Consider the following 21,235-nt stretch of genomic DNA (forward strand, 5'->3'; position numbering starts at 1 on the left):
CTTAATATTAAATTTGTGAGTCTAAGATGGAAGAATTAGTCTAGTGCATGTAGTGACTCTCTAGTCAACAAGCAAAAAAAAAATAATAATAATAATATTATTATATATTAACTCTAAAAATTTTTTGAGAAATTCTTTTGCAACTAAGTTTAAAAAAGAAGAAGAAAAAGACACATGATTTAAGTGATACTCCTTAATGTCTCATGATATACCAAGGAGACGATAGAGCATTATGAGCGTAGTAATATAAAAAAATGCAGTAAGGTTTTATATTGTTGAGAGCATTGGCAAATCCAACTGCGAAAACATATCAAATTTGGCTGTATTAATAGAATTGTGCTAGGGTTGATTCTGGATAAGAAACTGCTATACAATAAAGTTTTGATATGCTCAAAGAAGATGAGTTGATGCTCCTTCACCTATCTCTTTTGCACCATAATAAGTTTAAGAGTGGAACTTGTTTCATTGGACGTTCGGGACTTCAAAATGGACACAAATATGACCTAATTTGCACTTGAAATAAGTGAGATAAGGCCGTTTGAACTTGACATAGATGTGCTGCCCTTAAGATTACACTTGAATCTCGCTTGAGGAAAATTGTGGCAAATTGTACAATGATTTTGAAGGCCAAACAACTTAACCTAATATTTCCCATATAAAACCAACAAGTCATACAAATTAAGAGAGAGGCTACTATATCAATATTACACTAAGACCAAGCACTTTTTAGTAGGCTACTCTCCATAGACAAGTGTATCTATAGACGACATGTACATGGACAAGTGAATCATACTTGGTGAGTTTTGTTAAAAATCCTCCATTAGACTCACATGAACAAAATGCGACACGTTGCATGATAGGTGGAAGAAACTCCACATACGACACCCCATGTAACCCAATTTTTTTATTTTTTATTTATTTATCAACCGCTAGCATTACCCATGATGGTGATGGATCCAAACAAATAGACCCTCATCTAACTCTCTATAAAAGGAGTAAATTCCATTCATCCAAGGTAAGTTCAGACCATTAACTATTTTCTTTCCTTGTGTTCTAGAGAGAAAATTGACTTAACCGTCGAAGGCTCCTTGGCCGGGTCACACCGGTCACCTTTGACAGTTCTTTCTTTCTTTTCAGGACTCACAACCATTACCATAGCCCAAAGTATTTCAGCCTACTGATTTTCGTGCTTCATCAAAAAGCATCCTAGATAAGAAACATACATATTACTTCCTTCCTTCAAGATTGAATCTCGCACATTTCCGCTTAGCAAGTTGCCAATTAAAAAAAGCTAACACAAGCAACATTCAAAAGTTTGGATGAAATTTGAGTAATTGCACACCGTGCAATATACCCTAGGTATTGCTTGAGATCTCAATCCCTTCTATTGGGTTAAGATAGCTTGACTCCGGTTAATTATTCAATTACCTAAGTTGATTAATTAAGTTCAATTTGCATGCAAAATGTGAAGGCACCAACAAATCACCAAAAAACTAAATGCAGTGAAAAATAAATTAGACACAGTGATTTGCTAACAAATGGGGAAAACCTTGCAAGACAAAAACCCCACCTGATGATTTTAAGGTCACCACCTCTAAGAATCTACTAAATAACAATTAAGCGGTTACAAGTATTAGAAATCTTACCAACTGCCTGGTTCCAAAATACATCTAACACTTTTAAGGTTTAAGATAAACTTGATCTCTAAATCTAATTTGGACTCATTTTTCCCTATCATAGTGATTATTGATTTGGACTAAATTGGCCCATTTTGATTTTTTTTTTTTTTTTTTTGAATTGACTGACATTAGTAAAAAATAAAAAAAATAAAGAGTGAGAATTGTACTTTAAAATTGCGTTATGTCCAAAGTCCAAACCAATTTGGTGCCTGGTGTGGGTCAGTTTCATAGTTATCTTGGACAACCCCAATATTAGAGATTAGATGCTTTGAATTTTGCCTACAGTTTATCATAAAAAAAATAAAGAATGAAAGGGAAAATACATGGGCTAGTTTCATGGTTATCTTGGACAGCCCCAACAATAGAGATTAGTGCTTTGAGTTTTGCCTACCATCTATCATAAAAAAAAAAAAAAAAAAAATGAAAGGGAAAATACATGGACAAGGTTTATAATTTGGAGAGAAACCCTTCAAATACTTTTTATTCTTTTTATTAAATGTGAATTTTGAAAATCTAACAGTTGAATTGCATGTTCTTTATATCTTTGACACTCATGTCAAACTTCGTTCAAATCGAATATTATTTATTATTCAATTAATAAACTTATTTTTTTTGCATAATTTTAGACCCTAAAATATTGAAATTTAAAAATTTTATTGATAACATAATTATTGATTTTCGATTTTCTTAAAAGTTTGCAAGTATTGAGGATATAATAAAAACATGCAATCTTCAAAATTTACATTATGTAAAAAAGATATAAAAGGACTTTGAATGGTTTAAGATTTTTCAAAATTACCCAACTTGATCTTTAAATCTAATTTGGACTCATTTTTCTCCATCATAGTGATTACTGATTAGGGTCCAAATTGGTCAATTTTGTAAAAAAATTTAAACTTAACTGGCATTAGCCAAAAAAAAAAAAGAAAAAAGAGCAAGAACTGTACTTTACCCCCAAAAACAAAAAGTGTTCTGCCCAAACCAATTCGGTGCTTGGTGGTGGTGTTTGGATCAGGGTAGGTCCTTCGAGTGGGTCAGTTTCATGGTTGTCTTGGACAACCCCAATAATAGAGATTGGAACCCAATTTTTTTATTTCATAAAAAATAAAAAATAAAAATGAATGGGAAAATACATGTACAGGTTTCTCTCTTATTTGGACTCAATTTATCTGTGATTATTACTATTATTTTTTTTTATCTAAGATTGAAATTTTATTCTAGTCTAGTTTAAGTGTATATGTGTGAAACTTTCTTTTGGAGAGTTGAATCCTGACCCTTTTGCACCCTACAAATTCTTATACTTGTGAGTAAGGTGTCCAGTGATCATCATAGTGATCAGTGATTAGGGTCAGTTAAAAAAAATAAAAACTTAGTCATGATTGGAATCAGCAAAAGAAAGTCAATGGGGGCTTGGTTGAGTGGCTAAAGCTCGGACGCTTCGTGCAATACACCTAGGTTTGAGTCTCGTTACTCATAGGAGTCCGTTGGTGGGCATCTCTCGTATGGTCGACCCCTACACGGTCTGGTAAGAACGGCTTGAGCCTATATCAGACCGGCACCCTGTTCGGAATTGTAATATAGCAATAAAGGCCCTATTTTTTTAACCAAAAAAAAAAAATCAGCAAAAAAATAAAAATAAAGTGTGTACTATACCCCAAAAAAAATTGCGGAGCTTGGTGGCGGTGCTCCAACCTTACCCAAAAAAAAAAAAAAAATTTGCGGAGCCTTGTTGCGGTGTTCCAACTTCCTATATATAGTTGTATACACTTTATAACCCTGCTGCTCCACACACAGTATTGGGTTTTTGTAAAAGCAAAAACATAGAAAATTTTTTGCGTTCCTTTCATGGCGAGATTCATGTCTTACCTCATGTTGCTCATGTTTTTGGTTATGACGGAAGAGATTCATGGTGGGAATTCCAGGTGATTTTCTTTTCTGGAACCAAATTTTTATTACATGTTTAAAAATTTCAGAAAAAGCGTAAAACTTTATTGTTTGTTTTATAGATGAATTTTAGAAAGCTATGTGTTTATTTATTTTGTCTGTTTGTTTGTTTTTCTGTTCGCTGACAATATATTATTGAAAATTTTTTTCCCAAAGATCCGAACTTGTTGATGTGCCTACAGAAGAGCAACTATCTGCGCTACAGAAAGAAGTCATCAACCTTCAAAAGGAAGTCGACCAACTCGATAGGTTGCTAAATAATAATAAAAAAAAAATCTTTAATTTTTTTTTTCTACTTTCAGTTTCGTATATTTTTAAATATTAATTTTTTTTGTTTCTTGAAGGAGCAAAATCCAAGAAGTGAAGAGAGAAATAGGGGAGGTATGTTTTTTATTTTATTTTTATTTAATATAAAAATTTTGAAGTAGTATTACTATATATTTCTGGAAACACCTTTAAAAATAAAATTTAATGCAGTGGAAGGAAAAATACTTTCAGAGTTGGGATGAAGCGGTGAAGCTTCAAGACGAACTATTTAAGTTGGTAATTAAGAACTCTAATCTTCATCAAGGTTAGTGGATTTAGTCTTGATTTATATATTGTTATGACCCTAGTATCCCAAATGTGTATAAGCTTAACCATATGTATATAATACATTTTATTTTTCTCCCCATTTGTATTTCTGCACTTTGTAATTCTGCAGAACGTCGAGATTTGAAGAAAAGAGGATTGGAAAAATTGGCTTCAGCTCCATAGTGAAGATTGAAGATGAAGCAAAATCAAAGCCGTCTCTTTTTTCAAAGATAAATTTTGAAAAACAAACAAAAGAACTTGGATTTGTAGGGTATTTTGGTCTTTAGAAAGACTCAAGTTGCCCTTTTTTTACTGAAAGATTTTACTTTGAATTTTTTATAATTTCAATTGTCTTTTGGAGCCTTTGTGTTGGTTTTAACATCAATAAAAGATCTGTACCTTGTGAATTCAAGGTATTTCAAAGAGTGAGTTTTGGGTTTTGAAGGTTTTCACCCATCTTACTTAATTATTTTGACTATAGTTGGATGCTATTTGACTCAAAATCTTAATTTGGTACCTTGTAATCTTACCCTAGTAAAACAACCCTAGTAAAACAAGCTCTCTATTATTTCATTGTCTAGTTAGTGATAAACATGCACCTATGCTATGTAATTTGAGTAAATTAGTTATGGTTGCATTTTATTTTCATATTTTCTTGCAAGTGGTCTTGAGTTAGAACCTTGTATCCACCCTATTTCTGGAAGTTAAGTTACATATTCGGCCTCACTTGTTGGGCGAAGTATGGGCCTAGACATGAGGGGCAATGTAAACTTTTGGGACAAGTGATAGTTTATCAATAGAGTTGAACTATATGTTGTCTTATGGAGTTGCTAAACCCTCTCTTTGCTTGCTTCAGAGTTTTACATGCTTGAAGTTCTACTTCCATTTCATATTAGTGATTTCCATTATCTAAGTCGCAACATTGTAATGATTTCCATTATTTCATTTGTTATGTAAAATCTGCCAAGAGTCCCATTTGCTATGTAATTTGAGTCAATAGGTGCTTAGTTATGGTCGCATTTTATTTTTGTGTTTCCCTAAAGAAGAATTGATATTAACTAGCCTTAGTTTTCTCCAGTTGGTAAACTCTTTGCACAATTATGAATATATAGGCTAACAAGATAATTCAGAGGATGTGATTTTGCCAGGGTTTATGTACATAGAGAAAAGTTCCTTCAAGGATTGTTACTAAAAGTTGTTAATGGAGTTTGATGGCTGACCTACAAGTTGGACCATGGATGGTTCTCCCCAAGAAGTCTCAAAATGTTTTATTCCATATAATTCTAGCACCATGAGGCTTCCTACATAGAAAGGTTGGAATTTATTGTATTTATCATCCCTTACGATTTTAATCATGTAAGGTGTAGGATTAGTATTGTAGAGGTTTGACTGAGGGTAGATTTGGTCCTTCTAATTAACTTAGTAGAAAGTAAAATATGAGTTAAGTGAATCTTTGTTTTACTTACACATTTTGACCTTTGTAAGTTTTCCTTCCTTCTTTATTTCTTTCCCTTTCTCTGGGTGGTGCTTTGGAAACAGTTATGAAGCTATTGAATTAATAGTTATCCCTCAAGCAAGGAATTTAGACTATTTTTGGGTACATAGGTGATAGGTAAGGTGCAATTGCAATTGCACTACTTGGAAGAAGTGGAAATTGTTAATCTACTATTGGGAGAGTCAGCTGGATTAGCATTGTATTAATCCTGAGTGCATGAGCTCAAAGTCTTGATAGGGGTTTTCTTGTTGTGACCAGCACCAGTCATTGGAGTTTAGTATACTGTTGTCTATGGTGGCTTCAATTTCTTAGAAGGCATGTTATACAGTATTTTTTTAATAAACTTTTTTGTTCCCTTTTTTCCATTTATTGTTTATTTTTAGATCGTGTTTGAGCCTAAATTTGGCATTTAAAAGAAATTTACTCTTTAGGGGGACATAAAATAATCAATTCAAAGAATATATGTCTAAGATTTGCTTGTGCTCTTCTGATTTAATTTTAAAGCATGTTGTTTTATGCATAGCATCTGTATGACTATTTGTTCCATCTCTATCTGCATAATAATTAAATTTATGTCAATACATTGTATGGGAGAAAGCATGTGTATACTCTTTTTGACTATTGAATTCTTCAGTTACATAGTAAAGACGGACTTTATAGATATTCATGCTTTCTTGGCTTCTGGTACATCGTTACATCATTTTATAGAAGTTAAAATTGCTTTATCTTCCTCTGCTACAACTGAAAACATGAATAAATTAAATAAAAATTGTAAAAGCCTTCACCCTAGCCTCTTTATAGTTTTAGCTAAATATGAGCTGAAAGTCCATATTTTCTATTTTGTCTATAACATTTTTCACATATATCTACATCAAACTATTTTTTTTTTCTCCATCCTATTAAATTTTATTCCTTTACTTATTCTTTTATTGTTTTAATAATATTACTCTTTCAACCCCTACTCTTCCCCGTTTCTCTTCCTCATCTTTCACCCTCTCTTGTGTCACCGTTGGTTGGAGGATAAGCCACAAAGTTGCATCAGTAGATTTATTGTGAAGGTGCAAGTTGTGTTCAGTGGGGACCACCAAGAATTGGTGAGCGAGAATGATGAGGACATAGAGGATTTGTTAACGGACTTGGCAGAGCCAAAGTAGGGCTTGACAGGGGTATTTTTAAAAGCGCGCTTAAGTGCACAGGCCTTGGGGCTTTTTCCCTCTAAAGTGAGGTGCCCTTTTAAAAGCTTGCTTGAAGCGCACTTTTTAGAGCTTTTTAATTAAGTGCAAAGCGCGCTTTTTAAAGCTTTTTGTAAATATTTAAAAAAAAAATCCTGATTTGATTTTTAGCCATTAGATCTAAATATGTTTGATATAAGCCATTGATTTAATATATAAAAACTAATAGTGTGGTGTGCTACCGTACACCTAAGCCTACCTCTTTAGATATTTTAGACCTTTTGGACCACAACCACACAAACAAACACAAGTCAAGCAATAGGTTCAAGTTCTAGTTCACAACATGCTCCTAATGATGGAGATGAAGATGATGAGGGCTATAAATCTTGTGATGACAATGATGATGGTCCCTTGCTTAATGGGGATGATGGTTATGTAGATTAGGATTCCATTGCATATTTGCATTGATTTTGTTAGGCAAAGATAACATTACTTAACATTCTAGTACTTTTTAGCCTTTGCCTTTTTTGTTCTATACTTCTCTTTTGATTCAACCATGTTTTGTAATCATGGATATCATGGTTGCATATATTTTGTAAAGCACAAGAGAATTATATAAATGTTATATAAATTATATAAAAATTTTTATTGTAATTTAGATGATTAATTGACACTTGATTGTTGTATTGACTATTAATATTTTTTTTTTCAAATTTATTAAATTATTTTTTAAATGTGCACTTCACATTGATCAGGCGTGCGCTTGTGCTTTTCTCCTAGGCTCTAGGAGGCTTTTGCGCTTAAGTGCGCTCAGCGCTTTTAACAACACTGTGACAGGGACACGCTCTTGGCAGTGCATTGAGTGGATGTCGGAGTTGCACATGACGCATTGGGTAGTGTTGTCGGCCTTGCATGTGATGGTCATGGGATTTGTTTGCACAACTCACAAGGTGGCTGCAGGTTGGCCATGAAAATCAGGGAAGTTTATGTTGTTATTCAACTCTTTCAAATTCGTCAAATATGCCAATTTTCCTTTTGGATTTCTTGTTGAGTTATGGGTGGTTGTATCTTTAACACTCTTCTCGCCTCAAGTGTTCATGGATTGGTTGTGGTGGGTTGTAATAATGTTCTTAGAGAGAGAGAGAGAGAGAGAGAGAGAGAGAGAGAGGCTCAAAAAGGGGGGGGGGGGGAATCAATGTGGAGCCGCAGTACCTTGCCTCACTTGATGGTTTGGGATACTATGGATTTCATACTTTTTGGCTGTGAGAATAGAATCAGTGAAATGGAGAGAGTCCATTTCATAGTTAAGATTATTTACAAGATCTGATAGTGTACAGTATTCTACATCATTTTATTTTTTGGTTTTTGAATTAATGGGATCCTCTTTATTTGAAATGTTTCATGGTTCAAATTAAATATTACAAATCTTAAGGTATATCTAGTGCTATGTCATTTAAAATTTTATATGACATGCCACTTCATGCATTGTAAGATCCAACGAAATAAAATCTTCACTATGAAATGAAGAGGATTTTGTTCCTTGATTTGGATTGGGCTAATCCATTGTCTTTCTCTACATTTCTGAAGGTTGTCATATAAATATGAAAATGGATTTTGTCCCTTTATTTTTCTCCCACGACACTCGCCTCTTCCATTCTCATAGATGGTAATGAAGGGATTAAGATCCTCTAAAGTTCTTAGAGTAACTCTAAAACCTTATCCATTCATTTTCAAATGACTGGATTGGATTTTTCCATGTCATGAATAATTTAAGTAGAAGTCAAACTGGTGTTAGTCGTCGTTGTTGTTGTTGTTTTTTTTTTTTTTTTTGGTGGTAAATTCTAATCCACTCATTTCAAAATGAAAGAAGAGGGTTTAAGAAGGAAATTGATGAATAGTCTTCTATTCAAATTCAAATCTAGCACCCCATATGGGCGTGACTGAATCTTGGCTGAGAATTTACTTCTCCCTTGATTTTTTTTTTTTTTTTTTTTTGTTCCTTTATCACCATTTTTCCTTCTGCATTTCTAGGGCTGGAGCTTTGCCTCTCACGTTTCAGAATTTTGGCATACATCATTAAGCTTGCTGGATGTTGCTCTGGTTGGCATTAACAGATTGATAACCTCTAGTTGCATACTGCTCAGCATAAGGAACTTCCTCAATTTGATCCTAAAGCCTCTCCAACCATGTCCACGGTATTCTGACACTCTTAAGAAATTGCCTGTATGTTTTTGAGTGACAAACACTGTTTTGGCTTTTCCTAATTGTCCTCACAAACTGCTTAGGCTGTTACCTAGTCCACCAAGCTTGCTAGCAGCCATTCTGTTCTCTCATTCCTAAGAATAAATATCATAGAAAATCTTCCTCTCACTCATAAATTTGAATTCTAAAATAATTTCAAATGATTTAAATTACATGAAAAGAATCTCAAACCACCCATTGCACTATGCTCGATTAGGATCAAGAGACCACTCTTTGCTATGGAAACCTCTAATTTTTGGGCAGAGGAGGTCTGGCAAAGTGGCAGGTGGTTCCTTAATTAAAGGGATCAGTTTTCATCTCCATAGGTTAATCTTTACTCTTTAGAGTTTTTCATTTTTATTTTTTAAATTTGTGGCACATTGGATGGTATTTATACAAATTTGATTAAACTTCATCCAAATTGATGTCATTGGTGCCTCACATATCAAAACTCACCAGCTTCTGTCCCAGTTTTACTAAATGCAACTATTTTTTCAAAGAAACAATCAGGCCTTCCAACTCATACACTATGTAGACATATGCTGCACACTCCTTAAGAAACTGTGTTACAGAAATTGAAGATTTTCTTTGGGAACATCATTTTTATATGTAGACACTCGTACACATACTTATCATAATTGCATAACATATGGACATAATTGTCATGATTTACTTATCAAAAATAATTGTCATGATTTCATAACATATGGACGTGCACTTGTGTACATTCCTGTAGATATTTGGTAGCCTTTTTCTCTTGGACTGCTGCTCTAGGGAAGATCTTATCTATTGATAATCTTTGGAAGAGGGGTATGGTGATCTTGGATTGGTGCTACAAGTGCAAAAAATGTGGGGAGACCATGATTCACTTGCTCATTCATTGACCTATAGCTTTGCAGCTGTGGACTATGGTGTTCTGTTTATTTGGCCTCCACTGGGTATGCCAATGACACTTGATATGTTTGCAGCTTGGCAGGGATCTTTCAGCAAGCATAGAAATATTGCTTTTTGGAAGGCTGTGCCAAATTGCATTCTTTGGTGTCTTTGGCAAGAAAGGAATACTAGAAGTTATGAGGGATGTGAACGGAATATCCTAGAAATTAAAGCCTTCTTCCTTTGTACTTTGTTGGATTGGAGTGTTGTTTTTCTCTCCCCCCCCCCCCCCCCCCCCCCCTTGTTTTTCTCTCTCACACTTGTTTGATCATTGTATTTTGAATTGAGTGTACTTCTCTCCTGGTACACCGTTGTTGTACCAAGTTTGTTTGTTTGTTTGTTTTTTTTTTTCCTAATAAAATTTTTCGTTACTTATGAAATAAAAAATAAGTATTGCTGTCTAGTTTGCTTCTATTTTCTGGATGGCAACAGAGTAATAGATGCATAGCATATTGAAAGAAGAAAATATCAATGCTTACTTTTGAGAAAAGAACTACTACTGATGCTAGCTGGATGATGCCTAATGCCTTATAAGTTATAATTTATTATTTTACCTTTTCAAATTACAAAAAGTACTTTTTAACTTACCAGATAGTAAATTTCCCAAGGATGGATAATGATTATGTTGTTGATTTGTTATAATGATAGGGATGTCAGTTTTAACAAATTGGTTGGGGAACCTCCGCCTATTATAAGCTTGAGCACCTGAGATTCCTGTAAGTATATCAAAATATGGGCAGCATTTGCTTACATATTAAAACTTTCATAGCAAGCATAGTGTGATATAATTTTCAAAGCATGGAGGACTTGATTTATATAGACGTGAACGCCTGAAAAGTGAAAGCAGATGCTTATGCAGAAGCATGCACGCAGTTCACAATTTTTTAAAATTAGCCTTGCTTTCTGGTACTGTACTATATCTCAGTGTTCAGCCAAATGCAAGCTTAGGTTTTCTGATTGGTTTTGTTCAATTGCTTTTGCATTCTAGTATTGATAAGTCATACTAAACTTTTGATGTTGCTTTTGTTTGCTTTTTTAACTGGCAACCTGCTAGGTGGAAATGTACTAGACTCAATCTTGAAGGAAGTAATATTTATGTCTCGTCATGGATGCTTTAATTTAGTTTCATCTTTTTGATATGTTCGCATTCTGTCTTTTGCTTGGTGTGATCTCCTTGTGGTATAAATGAGTTTTCTTATTATATATTAGCAACAGAATGCAGGGAGTAGTTTGAGGGCCAATTTCATTGAGCATTATAAGCGTGGAGTTTGTATGTCTCTTCAAATTTTGAAATATGCATTTTTACACAATTAAGCTCATTAATGCCATATTTTCTCTTTGGTATACAGTGAGACAGTAGAAGTATTAATTAAATCAGATGTCCTTTTTAACTAGCCTATAACCCGCTCAATTTGCGATTCTTTTTCTTTTTTGTTTATCTTTAAATATCTTGTAGACAAAACATTTAAAATCTCATAATTTTCTTTGCTAGTAAATAAAAACCATTATGAAATCCCAGCAGTTTGATAATGTTCTTTTTCATCCCTCTCTCCAGACCCACAACCATCAAGAACATCCAAGAAATATATAAATGAAGGCATATTAAATCAAACTCAGCTTCCTTCAAATTTCAACAACATAAACATGGTATCATAAAAATCCTAAGACAACTCCATAAATGATTAAACTTGAGACTAATCCATAACTAATTCAAAAAGAGACACACAGAGGATCATCAGGATACACTCTAGTCTTATCTGAAGCTATGTTTAATATGCTTACACAAGAGCTATAGTAGCATATCCGCATCTGTATCTAATGATGACTAGTGGACCATAACCCACAAGAGAAAGAAAATGTTATTGCAATATAATTGTAAAAGAACTAGACACAGTTGTTTTAATTATTTTTTAGGAAAAAGTCAGCGCAAGTTTTGATCTGAAGTATCAAACACCAAATTAAAACACAATATCAATCATCAAGATGAAATGCATTATCCCAAATCAGGAAATTTGCATATAATTGATGCAATAATAAAACTATGTTAGCAGGAAAATTGAAGAGAATAGAAACTGGATAAAAAAGAAGATCCACATAACTGATTGACCTATGTCCTAATTGAGCCTTTCATCTGATTAGTCTTTGATAGATATATACTTCTGTACCTTGCTCTGTTGGACACTCTGAGTGGACTCAATAACAAATGTACTTTAAAGATACATCTCATAGAAACCTAGTAGATATGAGGCACTGGAAACCAAATTATCCAAAACCAGAAAATTTCCAGAATTTAATTAAGAATTGTGACATAGGACAAGGGGGTACAACGACAAAAATCTGATTTAGAATACCAGGGGCAGATCTGGTATAGCTTGGGTTTTGAAGAATTAGGGTTAGGTTTTGGTGGGGAATAGGCTAGAAAATAATAGGGATTATAGGGTTTTCAAAGGGGACAATGATTAATAGGGTTTCGGAATGAAAACAAAAGTGAAAATCAAGATTTGGGTTTCTGTGAACAGTGCTGTGAATAGTAACCGTGAATAATAAATTTAAAGAAAAAAAGATAAATTCTAGAAATCACACCTCAGAGACGGTTGCATCACACAAACTATAAAAGAGAGCATAGCTCTTAAATTTTGAAAACATTCATTAATAATCAACTCAATAAAAAGTACTACAACTCTTTAAATAGAAGACAAATACCTAATCCTAGTTGAACTAGGATTTCTTAAAACCTTAATAAGACTTGGACTTGGACTCCTTGGGCTTTACTACTAAACCCAAACTAAATAACCAAGCTTAAAATAAAACTAAAGTAAGACCCAATAGAGTGATAGACTATAAGCACAGCCCATTCTAGAATATTAGGAAATTACAAAATTGCCTTTGATACATAAAATCAAATAAGATATAGGAAATCTGTCTTCTCACTGCCTCCTGCATCAAATTGCCTTAGAAATAGCTTTACAATGGCAAAGTGCCAAGCAACCTACTCGTCAGACCATGTAAATATAGTGAAATAATTTGTTGTTTGCTAATATAATTATCTGTTTACTTTCAATTTATTATACTACTATAAGGTGAAATGAAGTATTAATACTAATTTATTTTTATTTTTGAAATTTTGATCTCACTAGAGGTCCTAACTTCAACTTGTTTCAAAGTTATCCGGAGGAAAATGGCTTGTAAGTCTGCTATCTTCTATTCCAAAGAAAGATAGGTTTGAACTCATCAAAAAGTTTAATATATGGTACTGATTCATTGTCCTAGCTTCTTCTCTGCTTTTTGTATTATGTTTTTTTCTTTAGAGCCCAACATTGTTTTCCTTTTTTTAATTTGGGGGGGGGGGGGGGGGGGGAGGGGGGAGTGGATTGTAGAGGTGATTGACACTTAAGCCAAAAAAGCAATGATCTTGTGTGTTCTGCATGTGAAGCCTGTATAAGTTTCTTTGCTTCTTTGGCTTGATCACCTGACACTAGTTTTATTTTTTATCACGAAGATCTTCTTTTGAATTGATAGTATTGACTATTGACCTTGAATAATGCCCATATAGTTCTAATGTTTTCTATTAAGAAGGGCAGATCCTCTGTTTGTGAAAGATTTCAAATGTCCCCAATGTAAGTGTGCTTTTGCAGTCTTACTATGATGGATTACTCTTGAATAACATACCCAGTTCTTAAATATTAACTGATTTTCCTATGTCATTAGCAACTTCTGGAATCAGTCATCTTTCATTGTGTTCTTATTTTCCTTAAAAATTCTTTAGTTTTATAGGAAATCAGTGAATTCTTCAGATGGCTAAAGTAAAGCTTATGGACCACTATTGAATGTGGAGTATGTTATTTCTCTTGGCTCATATAGTCGTATGGATTTTAGCTTTGATGATTTGTATACTTTGATTATTTTTCAAGATTTCATAAGAAGAGAAAAAGCTTAATTTTGGTTCATATACAGATTTGAACTTTTTCATTGGGAGGCATTTTTCAACAATTTTTATATTGATTGACATCAAGTTGTTTTCCTTGAACATATTAAAAAATTTGAATATGATTCACTCTTTGAGGGCTTCGGCATTGTGATTTATGAACTGTTGTGAAAATATTTTTGTTGTTGTTTGTTGGTAAACAATTAGTATTAGTGCAGTTTCATTTGATTAGTGACATGTATAAAGGCAAGAGAGATTGGAAGAAGAACTTTCTAATCTTCTTTCCATGAAGCAGCTCTCATCTAAATCAAGTCAGGGAAATTGTGAGCTTCAGAATGAGATAGGCATGATTTCATGTTTGTAACCCAAATCTTGGGAATCTGTATGGCTGTTGCTCGTATACGAGTATATATGGAAAATGACAGCCTCGCATGTGAATTGCTTGCTGAGAATTAAGTACTGCAATTTACTTAATTGATAGATTATAAATGAAAATGGGAGTAGAATCATAAAATAGCATTAAGCATTTAACTATAGGCTAATGGATTTCTCCTCAGCAATGGGCCCAGTAAATTATCACCTGAAGCTGGACTAGCCAACAAGGCACCAAATTTGTGTTGGATAGCTAAAGGTAACTATATAAAAAGAGCGAGGGAGCTCTTTTTACTGTAATTTTGTTTGGTTAAGTTTTCTACAGGAATGGTGCATTTGATTTAGGATAATAATTATATGAAGAGAGAGAGGTGAAAGGGAAGAGAGAGTGGGGGAAGCAAAACACTTTATATCTCTTCTCTCTCGGTATCTCTTCTCTCTCTTTTCTCTCTATCTGCTTCCTCAAAACAAATTTCTATCCGAAAAGAAAACCTTGGAAGACAGAGAGGGAAGCAAAACACTTTGTTTTGTTCATTCATTGTTGCGTGTGGAAGTTGAGTGGGGAGAAATTACAAGAACTGAGATCAAGCAGTGATTTTCATGGCAAAAAAATCGTTCTTCAAGAAAACAAATCCATGCCCAGGAGAAGAAATTTCCGACTCTAACCATCGATTAATGCTCAGGTTGGTATTCCCCACCTTTCCTCAAAACTTCTTTTCCTTTCTATATGTGGGTTCTTTAATTATTTTTAGGTCATGTATCTGTTTGGGGAAAAAAATTCTTTGGTTTTTTTCAATTCAATTAGTAGTAGAAAAATTATGCCATATAATTGATATTTGACATGTACATGTTATTACCTTTTAATTTTTGCTATTCAGCTACTATCGATCACACATACAGCAGCAGTCAGCAGGTAAATCTCTTCGTAACTTTTTTTCCCACTTTGATTCATTCATTCCTTCTATTTGATTCTGTTCTCTCGATAAACTTTTTCCAATTTCCTGTCCTGTCTTTTTAATAGAACAACATCCTAATGAGGTCAGATTTTTGAGGTTCGAGGACATGAAAGCAAATGTCCATAAGGTTCTTTTCCTCTCTTTCTTTTTTGATTTTCTTGGATTTTATGATGTGTGAAAATAATGAATTGTGATTGAGTTAGTAAATAGTTTTGGGATGGAAGAATTTTTTGCATTTAAAGTTTTGTTTTTTTATATAAAAAAAAAAATATTTATAAAAGTGCTTATGCATATACATGTTTTTGAAAATTCCAAAATGGGCTTTTGTATATTTATTTTATATTTTTGTTCTCTGTGCATAATTTTTCATTTCCTTAATTATTTAGGTCATGGTAATGTTTTTGATGTGTTTGGATTCGGTTAGCTTCTTGTCATGGCATTAGCTATGGTTTGCCATGTTTGGCCAGCTGTCATTGAGTTCATGACAGCTTGTCCACAATGTGTTGATGGGTTCTTTGTCCAATAATTCTTTAAGTACTTTAGCCTTCTTGCTTAAGCTCCCTTTGTTAGAGATCGTGTCTCCATCCGTGCTGTACAACATCTTGGCTGCTAGAAGTCACAAATATTTTTTAACATATTCAATTGCCAAGTCTTATCATTTTTTGTTTTTTGTTTTTTTGTTTTTCATAAATGATAGATACCTAAATTTATTAATTTGAAAACGGAATTAGTACACTTCTAAACATACTGCATTTACAATAAAGAACAAACTAACTCTATGCTGCTTTACCAGACTAGAAACATAAAGCTTATCAACCAAAAGAAACTATCAGAGTTTCAATGACAAATCCAACAGAACATAAGGGCCCAAGCATTAATTAATAAAAAGAAATGCAATGAAATGGAGTGGAAAAGAGCAACAAACCCTTATTTGCCTTGAACTTGCAAGATTTTGCGTGGTCAGAACTCCTAGAGTTGTCCATGAGGAAAATTTAGAGTTACTCATGCACAATGGTTAAAACAAGATACAACTAATTTACACTTCAGCGAATATAATACATAATAATACAACTTGTAGAGTTGTTGTGCCTCCTAGTTGTTATGAAGAATCATTAGTTAAAGTTTTTTTGCTTGCTTGTCTTTTAGAAAGACTTGTTATATGAATTGGCATTTGATGGATTGTTAAATGACAAAGATATATATTTTCTCAATATCTCATTTAATCCATATTCATTGTCACTACTATGACAAAATGTTCCCTTTTTATGTTTTCTTTATCACTTTATCGATGTTCTGATGTAATTTTAAGGAAAATTCAAAGCTGGTATTAGTTCTGAGAATATGGACTAATGTGTACAACAGACAACATAAAAGCAACCAGAGTAATTTCAATTCTTTGTTTCCATTTGTATTTGCTAGCTAATTAAAATGCCTATACTCCTTATCCTTTATTCTTAAAGGAACTAAGAAAAAGATGAGAAAAAAAGGATTAAGGATCTGAATTTTGAAGTTCTTGGATATCTAATCTTTCTCAAACATATAGAATGAAATTATTCTAATTTGGTCCTTTGTATATATGGAAGCTATTTTGGACTTTGGTTGCTTCAATGATGGTATATATAGAATCTCTCAGATTTGATTTTCACAAAAGTAAATATGTACAACTTCACACTTTTTCCTCTAAATCTTCATGCACCCTGCACTCCAAGTTATGGATTTTACTTCTTTTGCTTGATTGGATATAATTTTATAGGTTTTTTCAATTAAAAAATATCAGATTATTGCAATTGTTATTTTAGCTTCAGTACTATGTGATTGTGTTAGTTAATTCAGTTTCATTGTGTTATTTCTTCTTTTTTTGGATAGGTAACGAAAAATTTTATTAAAAAAAGAAAGCCAACCCGAGTACATTGGGGATGTACTGTGGGGGCAAAAATCAAGAACCAATGATACAATGATCAAGTAAAACAATAATGGAAAAACAAGTAAATTGCGATAAAACCACACTCCAAACAAGGAGAGTATGGCACAAAAAAGACTTAATTTCTAGCAAGGACTGTTCACATCCCTTAAAACATCTAGCATTCCTCTCACTTCAAATACACCACATCAAGCAATGTGGCACGAGTCTCCAAATGCTTGAGTCTTTAAACGCCGATATTGCGATGATGTCCAAACTTACCTTGCCAAGACTCAAACAACTCAATTACCTTATGTGGTATAACCCAGTAAATTCCAAACAAACAAAACACCAAAGACCACAACTCAAATGCTATGGGGCAATGAAGAAGAAGGTGATTCACTAACTCCCCACACCTCTTACACATATAGCACCAATCAAGAACAATAATACGCTTTTTGTGAAGGTTATCAATTGTAAGAATCTTCTCTAAGGAAGCAGACCAAGAGAAAAAAGCTAACCTTGGAGAAACCTTTAAATGCCACACCATTCTCCCAGGGAAAGAAGTAAGAGTAGGAGGGTAGAAAGAAAGATAAAATCCTTTAACCTCAAAGCTTCTACTCCTAGCTGGTTTCCAAAGAACCTTGTCAGGGCCAACTCCCCTCATAGTTGAAGAGTAGACAATGCCCATAAAACGATCAAAAGATTCTTGCTCCCAATCTTGAGGTGGACGAAAAAATCAAACATCCCAATGAATCTTTCTACCAGACCACCCCATAACCTCCGCCACTAAAGCATCCCTTGCCCTACTAAGACAGTAAAGTTCTAGAAAAGCCTCTTTGAGGGTACAATCTCCACACCATACATGCTTCCAAAACTTCACTCTAGTACCATCATCCACCTCATACCATAGAAGTTTAGAAAAGTTCAACCAGCCACTTCTAATAAACCTCCAGAGGCTAACACCACACACACTTGTCACTTTTTTTGTGCACCAACCATCGCAAACATTTCCATATTTTGCCTCTATAACCTTTCTCCATAAAGCATTTGTTTTTATGTTCAACCACTTGCCTAACAAGGTAGAGTTAAAACTTCTCAACCGTCTTATACCTAGCCCCCCAATCTGCACAAGCCTACAAACCTTAGCCAATTTCACTAGGTGTAATTTAGAATCACCACTAATAACACTCCAAAGAAAATCTCTCTGTAATTTCTTCATGCGATTAGCCACCTTCCCAGGAATAGGAAGAATGGAAAGAAAATAAGTAGGTATGGAGGATAGAGTACTTTTAATAAAAGTTACCTTACCCTTTTAGACAAATAAAGCCTCCTCCAACCTGCTAGTCTCCGCTCCATCTTCTCTAAAATAAGATTTCATATTGAGAGCTCCTTGAATTTAGCACCTAAAGAAAGACCCAAATATTTCAAAGGAAAGAATGCCTACAACCCAACAACCCCATTAGATCATCTAGATTGTGCACGTCTCCAACTATTAATTCTTAAATCTGAAACCTTCTTAAATCTAGTCAGAATCTCCCTCAAAGTAATTAATTGATTAGGATCAGCAGCATAAAAAATAAGGGTGTTATCTGCAAATAACAGATGAAACACCATCATTGAAGTACCAGTTGTACTGCGTACACAGAATCTCGAAATCTGACTAGCAATTGCAGCCACCTCCAACTTCCTCCAACATATGGCTCAATGCCTTCATAACAACATCAAATAGCAACAGAGATAAAGAGGATCCCTTTGCCGGATCCCCCTAGAGCTTCCAAAGAAATCCATAGGAATACCATTAAACAGAACGGAATGGAAAACTTAACAGTAGAAATGCAGTTCATAATCCATTTCCTCCACTTCTCTGAAAACTCACAGCACTGGAGCATATACATTAGAAAACCCCAATTCACATGATCATATGCCTTCTCCACAACTTACACAGCACCCCTAGAATTTTTGTCTTCAGTCTACTATCAATACATTTAGCAACAATTAAGACGGAATCCAAAATCTGTCTTCCTTTCACAAATGCATTATGTGATTCTAAAATAAGTTCATGTGCCACCCTTTGAAACCTATAAGACAACACTTTTGAAATAATCTTATAAATCCCACAAACTAAACTAATCGGCCGGAAATCCTTAACCTCCATAACATCAACCTTTTTAGGAATAAGGGCAAGAAATGAAGTATTAAGACTCTTCTCAAACATAGCTTGATTATGAAAATTCTAAAACACATCCATAATCTCATTCTTCAAAAAACTCCATCAAGACTAAAAGAAAGCCATGGAAAAACCATCCAGACCCGGGGCCTTATCACCATTAAAGCCATTAATCATTCCAATTCATATGTGTTATTTCAACATATCTAAATTGGGTGTTTGCTTTTTGTTTCAATTTTTATTTTTATTTTGAGTTTTATTTTGGTAGCCTTGCTTGGGAAGTTGGAATAATTATATAGGGTGTGTTTTATTTGTTACCTAACATTGATTTACTAGGTTTTAATGTTCTAGATCTATAATCTTATCTAATGGAAACTTTGAAGACAAATATTCCTTTAATATTCTATTCTTTTTTATTTATTTTCTTGCTTAAAAGGGTGTTCACTAAAACTAAGTAAGCTAAATATCGTAGCTAGACATATAAAATATAAGATGATATGGATGGTTGCAAGTATTTGATGAAGAGCTTCAAATATAGCATATGACAACATTCATAGCAAAAACATAAAATATTGTGATAATGTCTTAGCAAAACTCAATTGCTTATATAAATTAAAAAAAAAAAAAAAACTCAATTGCTTCTTGTTGGAAAATGATATATGTAATCATTCTTAGAAGTTTTTATTGAGTAGATATTGCCTTTAACAAATAAGTTCTTAAAAACTATCATGTAGATATTGCCTTTAACAAATAAGTTTTTAAAAACTATCATAATATAATAGAGATTCATATTTGAATAACTACTCTAAAGTTGTGTAATTAAAATTCTTATATGAGTGAGATTAGCATTGTATAACATACATTTATTTTTGTACATAGTTTCATATTTAATAAAAATTTTATCTAATTTTCTCATTCAAGGGGCAGTCCCCACGTGCCTTGCAGTGCCTACCAAACTGTAATAAATAAAAAGTGATAAAAGAACAAAATAAAACTGATTGTCTATAGCTCAGAAGACAACAAAAATACTGGCGGTAATGGATGTGACTGGATATGGTTCAAATTTGAATCACCTGAGCCGCGATTGCCATCTTCTACTTCTGAAGCCCTGCAATCCCAACAAGATGGTTCCATAGTCCATAGATAGATTTCTCGACAGGTATTTTTTGGGTGCAGGTTCACAATCTACCCCTTAAATGGTTGAGTAAAGAAAATGTGTTTATAATTGGGGAATTACCAGCTAAGAAGAGTTATGTTGGTACAAATAGGAAATATATGAGACTAAAAGTCGAGATTGATGCTAATGAGCCCCCATGAGACTATGATATGGTTTCTATTTGAATTGACATCCATTCCTCAACCTTTGAATCCATTTCAAGTTTGAATATATTGTGGACTTTTGCTTTGAAAAGATCTGTTGCATTCTCTGATGCATGTCAGAAGAAAAACAAGTTGATGAAGTAAATCATAGAACTGATCTTAATTTTTTTTTTTAAAGTAAAAAAAAAATATATATGAAAGCAATGAAAGTGGCGGCACTCCTGTGATTTCTACAATTTTTACCAACAATTATTTTGTGATTGATTGTAAGTACGAAGTGTTTGTTTAAGAACAATTTATTCATTTTTTTTTTGGCTGGAAGTGTGTAAAAGTATGCTTTTACTTTTAAAAATTGAGAAAAAATTGAAATTTTAAAAAGTTGTACATAAAAACTATGAGCACTCACATCATGTATATAATAGAAAAATATGTAAATTTACATAACTTTACCTAGAATTGACTCACGTCAAAATCAAATTGTGTAAATGTACAAATTAATTACATTAACCGTTTATATTTAGAGCATTGACAACAAGAGAGGTATAATTGATATAA

General features: G+C 33.4%; 1 protein-coding gene and 1 long non-coding RNA gene across 5 annotated transcripts in view; both read left to right on the plus strand.

The window, feature by feature from the left end:
• The window catches only part of LOC126726322 (uncharacterized), a 71,642-nt gene extending 63,621 nt beyond the window's left edge, over nucleotides 1–8,021 (plus strand). The window contains exons 1-6 of one of the 4 annotated variants that reach the window (XR_007655796.1): nucleotides 3,428–3,601; nucleotides 3,780–3,872; nucleotides 3,968–4,004; nucleotides 4,101–4,194; nucleotides 5,345–5,509; nucleotides 7,644–8,021. Coding sequence is in view for 3 of the 4 variants with exons in the window: in XM_050431559.1 (XP_050287516.1) it covers nucleotides 3,525–3,601; nucleotides 3,780–3,872; nucleotides 3,968–4,004; nucleotides 4,101–4,194; nucleotides 7,619–7,650 (333 nt within the window). In the remaining variant the exon portion in view is untranslated. Of the gene's footprint in view, nucleotides 1–3,427; nucleotides 3,602–3,779; nucleotides 3,873–3,967; nucleotides 4,005–4,100; nucleotides 4,195–4,363; nucleotides 4,620–5,344; nucleotides 5,510–7,618 lie in introns of those variants that run through there. The other 3 variants (XM_050431559.1, XM_050431556.1, XM_050431558.1) reach the window with 3 other exon arrangements.
• A 5,478-nt stretch (nucleotides 8,022–13,499) lies between these two features.
• Nucleotides 13,500–20,993, plus strand: LOC126726325 (uncharacterized). The gene is made up of 2 exons (XR_007655798.1): nucleotides 13,500–15,017; nucleotides 15,213–20,993. It is a non-coding gene; the product is annotated as an uncharacterized LOC126726325 (long non-coding RNA).
• Nucleotides 20,994–21,235: the final 242 nt, after the last annotated feature.

This window comes from Quercus robur, chromosome 5 (assembly GCF_932294415.1).
Source record: "Quercus robur chromosome 5, dhQueRobu3.1, whole genome shotgun sequence".
NCBI classification, from domain to species: domain Eukaryota; kingdom Viridiplantae; phylum Streptophyta; class Magnoliopsida; order Fagales; family Fagaceae; genus Quercus; species Quercus robur.